The 9,277-nt window shown below is 46.3% G+C and overlaps 1 protein-coding gene across 1 annotated transcript in view; it reads left to right on the top strand.

Annotated features, from left to right (window-relative positions):
* Positions 1–2,138: 2,138 nt before the first annotated feature.
* LOC138246302 (transmembrane channel-like protein 7) overlaps positions 2,139–9,277 on the top strand; it is a 322,663-nt gene continuing 315,524 nt past the window's right edge. The window contains exon 1 of the mRNA XM_069200782.1: positions 2,139–2,569. Coding sequence (XP_069056883.1) covers positions 2,518–2,569 — 52 coding nt within the window. The 5' untranslated portion in view covers positions 2,139–2,517. The remainder of the gene's footprint in view (positions 2,570–9,277) is intronic.

Here is a 9,277-nt window from a genome sequence, read left to right as displayed (position 1 = left end):
TTGAGGCGAGGTAAGTGAGCAAGGGGGCGGGGTCAAATGTGTGGCTAAAAACAAAATATTCTGTAATTTTTTGGGTCTTTCACCTTCAAGTAACTACATATAAAATAACGTGCAGCCTAAATGAAAATGAAATAAAGCAAAGTTAAGTTAAACAGTGGGAAATTTCCTAAAATATATTATAACACCTATATTGGTTAAAGTACTACAGAGGTTAGTGTGTTTAACCAGAGAGCCACAGAACTGAATTTTGGTTGGTGCAGTGGAGAATAGTGACTTGTGTATTTTTAGTGGTACGAGGTCCCAGTATGACTAAAAGCAGGTACCAGCCTGACCAAAAGCAATGTGAAAATGTAAGTCAATATTTTATACTTGCATTACACCTAGTATAAGATAGACTGCTACAAAATGCACAAAATGTTTATGATAAAATGATACTTCCAAAATATAGATTTTGGTAATACCCAGACTTTACATAGTGCATTTTTTAATATAACTGTCCCTTAAAAGCACACACTTCACAGCTCAGACGGCAACTCTCTTGCACTACCACTAAAAAGAATAAATATTTGTCACCGCAAAACTTCAAGTGATCCCATCAATTAAAGCCAGTACCCGCTTCCAAGCAACCTTTACATTTGCAGATTAACCAATTGTGCATATTTGAATTTCTTTAAGGCAAGTAGGCACCTTGGCAAGAAGGCTGGTTTATTGTTTCGCAGTCTGTGCACCTTCGGCTTCACAGGACAGGAGACTTCCTGCCTGACACTTCATTTGAAGCATTTAAACTATCAAAATTAACTGTCCTGGGATGGTTATCTTTCCCCAAAAAGTAGATGGAACTAAAAAACGTATGGGCATGTCAAGCCCCTCTGATCCTGTCTACTTCGACCTCTGGCTGTTCCTGAAAAAACACGTTTAGGCCTACACGATCATCTCTGGCCCTGTACCACCATCTCTGTGCATATACAACAATCACCGGCCCTGCACCTCCCGCCTGTGGCTCCTAGAGTCATCTAGAGTCTACATATCTATCCCTGGTCCTGTGCAGCCATCTCTAGAACTGAACACCAATCACTAATCCTACACAACAGCTCCAGCCCTGAGCCCACGGCAGTCATCTCTGGGACTTCTCAACATCCTTGGGCATCTAAAACCATATCGGGCCTTGTACAACCTCCTCAGACCCTCTTCAGCTATGTCTGGCTATGTAAAACTGTCTAGAGGCCTGTATAATATCCCTGGCTCTGCACAGTCATCTGTGGAGCCTAACAGCTATTTCTGGACTATCCTCCACAATTTCCGCTAGGCCTGCACAACCATCCTTGAGTCTGTAAAAAGACGTTCTGGTCCGAACAACCCACACCCGCCCAGGGACCTAAAGCAGCCCTGGCAAAAATGTTCAAACCAGCCCCTCTCTTCCTGCCCTCCGCTATACATCTGACCATCTATACATGCATTCTCATCTCTCTTTCTTTTCCACCAACCCTTGGGGGGAAATTCCCACAGAAATAAACCTCCAATCCTGCCCTGTACCGGTTTCGGGTTCGATTTAACCTTTTCTGGGCGTGCCTAGAAGCTCTGAGGCTGAGATCTCTTTGAATCTCAATCCACTGAGGGCCTAGCGCAGGCTGTGGGCCTTTACAGTGAGCGCTAGGCCTCTATGGGGAGTGTGGTAAGTCGATTATGGGACAAGTCGGTGGGTCTTTCAGGGTCTACCTGCGGAAAGCGACAGGTCTGCACACGTCCTAATGAGCTTTTAAAAACAGCTTCTTCCTGGTATAACTTCACTGCTCTCTGCCTCCCGTAAGTAATCTCTGACTTAGTGAACGTCGATTTTACTTCTGTCAACAGCTAAATCCTTAATGAAACAGAAGCTGTTTGTTCTGGCTTCGTGTGATGTTTGCGTCTCTCTTCCCCTGTTTTCTCCCTCCCTCCACCCGTTCTCCCCCAAGTCGTGCTCTGTGCTTCCGTCACCCGTCCAGCCCGACAAGTGACCGTTAATAGGGGCACGCCCCGGGCACCTGCCCAGCGTAACCTGACTTTATCGGGGCCTTGCACATCACCACAACAAATCATTAACCTCCCTGACACGATCAAACACATCGCACGCCCCTGGAGACAGCTGCCTGCTTGACTTCCTCCTCGTAGCCTTCCTTATTGCAGGGCGAGGTCGGAGTCCACATAGCGCCGAACCTTCAGCACCTCAATACCCCGCCTCTCCCTCCCGGGACCTGCCCGGTCACTGTCCTGCGGAGCAGAGGGCTTCAGACCCCGGGCACGCCACCACACCCTTTCCCGAGTTCCTCGGAGCCTCCTCTTCTGAGATACAGCGCCCCATGTCAGGATAAGCCTCACCTGCCCCTCCTGGAGACCAAGCTCCTCTTAGTATCAGGTGCCCATGTCCTGGAACCAGAGGCCTCTTGAGGATTGGCCCCTCCTTGGGCTCAGCATCCCTCGTCCTTCTTAGGGCCCTCCAGATACCTCCGCTGTCGATGGTGGTGGCCTCCGCTCGGTAGCATGCCCGGCCTCGATGAAGACGACCTCTACAGCGGGTACCTCCCGGGGACAGGTAGGACGTCCCAAGGAAAGGGAGTGCGAGTCGTGAGCGCAGGAAAATGGAGTGAATGTGAGTGCAGGGAGGGTAGCAGGCCGTGTGTGACCGTGAGTACTGATGAGACGGGCCCCAGGAGTGAGTCTAGAAGGAGATTGCAGCTGTGAGAGCAGGAAGATGGAGAGAGTGTGAGTACAGGGAGAGAGTGTGAGTACAGGGAGGGGGGTGAGTACAGGGAGAGAGTGTGAGTGCAGGGACACAGAGAAGAGTGAATTGCAGCATCGGAGGAATAGAGTATGTTTTGGAAATCGAAAAGGTATGCGCAGAATGACGAGGGCAGGGCTGCTGAGGAGGGATAGCCCAGGTGATGAGTCTGAGTACCTGTGGAGAAGAGTAAGTGTGAGTGAGCCCGGAAACAGGTGAAGTAAGGTGATGGAGCTTTTGAGTATAAATCAGTCTATGTGAGGACAGGGCAGGAGAGTGTGGGTTCAGAAGGGGGCAGAGTTTGCGTGCAGGAGGAACAAGTGATCGAGTGCAAAAGACACGGAGGAGATTAACAGTGAATCCAGAAGAAACGGGTGAGTGCGAGTTTACGAGGAGCGGATGAATATGGGGGAAGGGAGCGAGTGTCAGTATTGGACGAAATAACGGATGAGCATAGGAGGAGAAGAGATACATTGCGGATAGGAAACGAGAGGGTGATTTGTTGTAAGAAGAGCCGGCCCTTGCTCCCAAAGCGCCTTGAACGGAAATAAATATGTCGCCCTCGCTACTGCTGGTGAATTAAAAAAAACAAGAATTTGCATTGCAATGGGACTTGTGTTTGCTCGAGTTAGAGCTATTAGCATTGTACATTCCTAACTAGACTTTTCTTGCCACATAAATTGAAAATGAAAAGCAAAATAGTTGACATAAGTGAGCTAATTCAAAGCGCCACAGCCGCCATGAGCGGGAAGGAGAGACATAAAAGGAAAAAGAAGCTTTCCAAACGTATCAGCAAATGTGCAATTATCCATTTAACAGGGTTGATGGCCAAGGCAGTAATAAAACTGCCCAAAGGAGAGACAAACATAAAGCATTTACCAATGATAACAAAGGATTTTTTAAAGGCAAGCCCATGAACAAGTGATAGTGATGGGCGTGCGATGGGCGTGATTAAAAGCCCACAGATAGATTGCAACAGGCCAGAGCACTTGCACGCTAAACCTAAAAGTGAGGCAGCAGACCCTTTTCATAGGCCAGTCCCTACTTGGTTATATCAAAGACTTGGCTCTGATCACAGCTCCATACCTCCTAAGGTCACTTGAATCATTCACAGCAGCTCCCTCCACCAGGCTGACTCTAAGTTGTTTGTTGGGCGGGGGAAGGGGTGTTGATGTGTGTCGTCAGGGTGCTAGAGATAGATGGGAGTACAGGGCAGATCACTGGCCCCAAAGTGAAGAGAGGCGTTGTTGTTTGCAGGCATACCTACATGCTGTTATTTTCGCCCCTCTGAAGATTGGTGCCGTGGGCATGGGCCTAACTCGCTCATGCTAAGAGCTGCCCCTGATAGTACGTGAGAGTAAGTTGAGAGTTTAAGAGCTAGATGAGGAATAGCGAGTACAGACATCACACAGCCATTAATGCAAATTAGAGAGGGCTACTGCCAGTGGTTAGTCATCAAGTCTTTTGCCTCAAAAGGCCTGTGAGGTGCATTTTTCAATCCAGCCCCGAAAAACTGGCACAGTTTGATTCCACTCTACATTTTAGGAAACTGATTCCTGACTCAATGAAGAATAAGTGATTTTTGAGAGGGGACACACACTGGGCTATGGACAAAACTGGTGGGGCCCACATGCAAAGGCAAACTGTAAAGAGTTTGTGCAAAAATATATAGACATATATTATTTATTGCCTGAAAAAAACAAAAAAAACAACAGTTAAAGTAACGTATATCTATTGTTAAAAAAAAAACCTCTGAAATGCACAAGTATAGTTTAGTGAACTAACTATAGCCTGCACCCCCATCATGCACTGCTCCTGACTGCTCATACATTACCCATGACACTTTGAATGGCATCCTTGATGATCTCACTTGTTAAATGTAAATAACAAGATCATTGATCAACTAGTGATTCCGACTGTGTGCTATAGGCTTTGTGAACCAGGAGTAATACAACAACCCAAATCCATGTTTAGGCTCTTATAAGGTTGCCTGTAAGCTTTTGATATATGCAAAAGAAATTGGATCTTTTGTAAGAGAAGCACTTATGATCAATGTTATTGTCTTTTCTAAATGTATTTAGCCAAACAATGGGTGAGGCGTGAGTAGGTCACTTGCAGAGAGCTGGCCACTGAACATCATTGAATACTAGACCTTCTGCTCCAACTTGCTGTGAAGGGCCGAATGCCATGCAAATAGGGTGTTAGATGGTCATGGATGGATGGGTGCAGAGCCTGGACATATGGCTACCCCAGTGGTTCCCAATCTGTGCGCCGCAGCTCCCCTTTGCGATGTTAAACATAGCAAAGGGCCCTGCACATAGATTGCAACTCGGTTCAGTAATTGAAGGATCTGGAAGTAGTCAAAGTTGGTTCCAGTAACACTCACACGTGAAACTATGCGAAATGGTGACAATGACATGAAGCATGAGCTGGAGTCAGAGTGTGGCAAAGAAAGGGTTTATCATACCAAAGAGGTAAGTTCTCATGCCTGCCTGGCGCCAAAGTTGAAAAGACATTCACCAGCCCATTATAAGGATTATACCTACAATGACATTATGCCATCATTTTGAATTTAAGGGTGCAGGGTGTTGCAATCTGTTTTAATATTATTGTAGCATGTCATCAGTATTGATGATTTTGCAAAACACAATGCCCACTTTGATTGAGCTGCCATTTGCTGCTCTGTCTCTTTTCCATCTGGATAGCTGCCTAAAAGTGGTGTTCCAAATATTACTTTTACTTAGTTTGCAAGATTCTGTGAAAACCTATTGCATTTTCTGTTCAGCGTAACCATTTTCAAAGTGCTGTGCCTATTCTGCCATCTTGTGACTGTAACCTGCAATATAGTTTCAATGTAAAACACATGTTTTTGTGAAACAAACAGCAGACTAATAGAGACAGGACTTGAAGGCGAGAAACCAATGGTTCACAAACTGCGTGCGGCGCCCCTGGCTAGTTTTGACAGCACACTGGGGAGCTGCTCAGCACAGACTGAGAACCCCTGATTTACACAATTCTCATGAAAAATTGACCATTTTCCCTCTCTGGCCTCCTCATCTCCACCAAATTATCCCTACAGTACAATACATTTTATGTCAGTAAAACGCTACTTTAGACCAGTGGTTCCCAACCTTTTGACTTATGTGGACCCCCACTTTCTCATTAATGGAACCCAGGGACCCCCACTGAAACATCATTGGAATCCGGGGACCCCCACTAAGTCATTACTGGAAGCATGAGACCTCATTTGTCAATATTTGTTAATATTTTTTAATTTTCTAAGCAGCCGTGGACCCCCTGAGAAGGCTTTGCGCCCCCAGGGGTCCCTTGACCACAGGTTGGGAACCACTGCTTTAGATGATTCAAATGGAGGCCACTTGTAAAATGATTGTTAAATGAAGGTTAGACCCTGTGTACAAACAATCTGCTATCATATTTATTCCCAAAGAACACATCTTTCGAACCCTTACACACCTTCCCACTGCCGCCACAAGAATGAGAAGAGGATGAGAAAAGTGACCAAGTGACTCAGTATCCGAGGATAGATCACCGCCCTACCGCAATGAAGCATCCTTGTCCACCACTCCATTTCTTCTTGAGTGGCTAAAGCTAAACTGAAACAGAAGTGGGAGCTGGGCATGGGTGTCGGTTCATGAATGTGCCAAGGATAGCCAATGTGATACCATTTATCTTATGATCTAAACACATAGGATTACAAACTGCGGGGTACGCCCGCCCCCAGGGGGCGGGGGTCTGTGGGTGTATTCCCAGGAGGGCACAATTTTGTCTGCATCTACTTATAAATGAAGATGTCCTGGAAGCTGGCGTGTTTCCAAGCCCTCTTTATTTACATGCAGCAGTTGAAATGCAAGAACAAGGTGGAAGGGAGCTGTAATACTGAGTGCCATGGGGGCAGGTCAGAAAGTGTGGGGATGAGGGTTAAAGAGGTGGCTAAAGCGAACAAAGTAGGCTGTATTATGTTGGTGGTTTGACCTCCAGTTAACTCGATATAATATATCATGCACGCACCTTAACTAAAAAATAAATGCAAGTTTAATGGATGGGAAATGTACTATTTTAAGTTAAGTTACAGTTGGCTTATGTGGCCACTACACGTCTCTATGTGTGTGACCAGAGTCACAGACTTATATCCTCCTTGGTGCAGCGAGGAGTAGTGACTTGTTTATATATAGTGCTACGAAGGCAGAGCCAATGATGGTAAACACTGTCAATATGTCATTTATTTTAAAATTGTATTACACAGTATAAATTATGCTGCTGCAAAATGTAGTGTTTATGATAAAATAAGAGCTTTATTAGTATACAGTTTTGTGATAAGTAATAAGATTATATGTACTGAATTTTATTTTTAAATATCCATTAAAAGGATGCACTTCAGAACTCTGCTGATACCACCTTTATATGACCTTTCAAAAAAGAATAAATATTTCTCACCATGAACCCTAAAGTGCCTCCATCAATTAAAGCCCAAACTGCCTCCCTCCAAAGCAGCCTTTATATTTGATGCTTAACCAATTACGCTCATTTACATTTCTTTCAGGTAAGAAGGCATGTGTCTTCTTGAGCTCTCTATCCCTCTTTCTTCACAGCAAGGGAGCACTTCCATGCTGTCCTACTATGAAAATGGTTGTGATGGCCTATTTTCCCTGCTAGAATTGGGGTTCAGGTCACACTTGCTGTACACGGAACAGGGCTGAAGCAGCAAAGTAGGATGGAGAGGGCTATATGTTTTTGGTAACAAAAAGCAGCAAAAAACTTATTTAGCAGGCAGTAGCTCTTTGGATTTAGAAAGGGACAGATAGCCTGTTTCAGGATTGAAGTGATGGTCCAGCATGGTGGGAAAGGGGTGAAAGAAGAGGAGATAGCCTGCTTCTGAGGTACTCAGCTATCATTAGTGTGGCACCTGTGGATGCTTAATGGCCCTCGAGTGCAAGGAGCTCACAGAACCTCGATTATGGGGAGTAGTGTTTTTGGTCAGCTCTGTTTTTGTTCGATGCATTTGCTCTTTTATAAGTCCTACATTTAGGCCCTCATTACAATTTTGGTGGTCTTCTGCCCGCTAGACTTGTGGTGGCGGTCCCACCGCCGACAGGCCGGAGGTGTGTACCGCCATATTACAAGTGTGGCAGTTTGGCCTGTGCCAAACCGCCACTTTACCGTTCCTACCACCAGGGCAGTCGGACTGCCGGACCGGAGGTCAGCATCTCCGACCCAGTAGTCCACCAAAGACCGCTGAAGGTATTACAAGTCCTCTTTCCGTCAGGGATTTTTTGGCAGTAGCCACCCAAAAATCCCTCAAGGAAAGGCTACTGGTGACAGGAATTTGCATTTCTGTCGCTGGTAGATGACTCCCCCACCCCCATCCACCCAATAGGCCCCCACCCCCTCCCCCTACAACATTGCCACCCACAAACCTCCAGTAACCCCCACCCCCTGCTCCCAGTAGTAACCCCCCACCCTCCTGAACCTACAACTAACCTCCACCCGATCCCCGTACTAACCCCCACCACCTCGCATACACGTACTTAACCCCACCACAGCATACATGTACTTACCCCTGATCCCCATGCTAACCCCCCACATACATGTACTTACACCCCTCCCCCTGCATACATGCACGCACCCAACCACCCGCACCCACAGAAACTCACTCACAACACCCTTACACTCACACACACGCAACACCCCCAATCCGTACACAGACTCACACACACAACAGCCCACCCGCAAATCCATAAACACACTCACATGCACACACACACACACACAACACACTCCTTGCCCTTTTGGACAGTCCCCTTACTTGGTCGTCGAGGTGGTTGTCCAGGAGGGAACGGGTCCTGGCACTTGCACTGCTGCCAGCGCCAGAATCCCACCAACACAACACCGCCACACCATTTTTCGAATTGAAATACGGCGGGCGGTGTTTTTTGGCATGGCGGTGGGAGGGGAATGGCATGGTACGCCATGGGAAGGGAGGGGGTGGTTATGAGATCCTTTAAGGGGTGCTTTTCTATAGCTCATAATCCACACTAAGGTGCTCATTATGACTTTGGTGGATAAGATGGCTAACGTCTTATAGCTGTGCAAATATTTTCTGTGATATTATACTGATAATCATACACAAACACCATAAAGTAGATGAGTCAACAGGAGACATTACAACAACTGGGGGAGAGGTGCTTAGGTTTTTAAGTGCATTTCTAGTTATGCTGAACACCCCAATAATGGCCTGTAGTTGGGGGAGAAAACACTAGTGCTCATGAGGTGAAATGTTCAATTTAGCCCTTTTCCAGCTGGGAGCACTGGGTGAGCCTTCAAACGTGGTAGTCAGCATAGGACCAAAAAAAGGTAAACAAGCAATAGCAAAGACAATCATTCTCGGCAATCCCAGAGGTATTGGCATTGGCTTTGTCAATGTCTTTTAGCCATGTCGAATAGCAGTAGGTATATATTGAGTTCTATGCAGTCACATCCTGTGACAGAAAGCACTGTGAATAT

This window comes from Pleurodeles waltl, chromosome 7 (assembly GCF_031143425.1).
Source record: "Pleurodeles waltl isolate 20211129_DDA chromosome 7, aPleWal1.hap1.20221129, whole genome shotgun sequence".
In the NCBI taxonomy this organism is placed as follows: domain Eukaryota; kingdom Metazoa; phylum Chordata; class Amphibia; order Caudata; family Salamandridae; genus Pleurodeles; species Pleurodeles waltl.
This window is presented reverse-complemented; position numbering and strand designations above follow the sequence as displayed.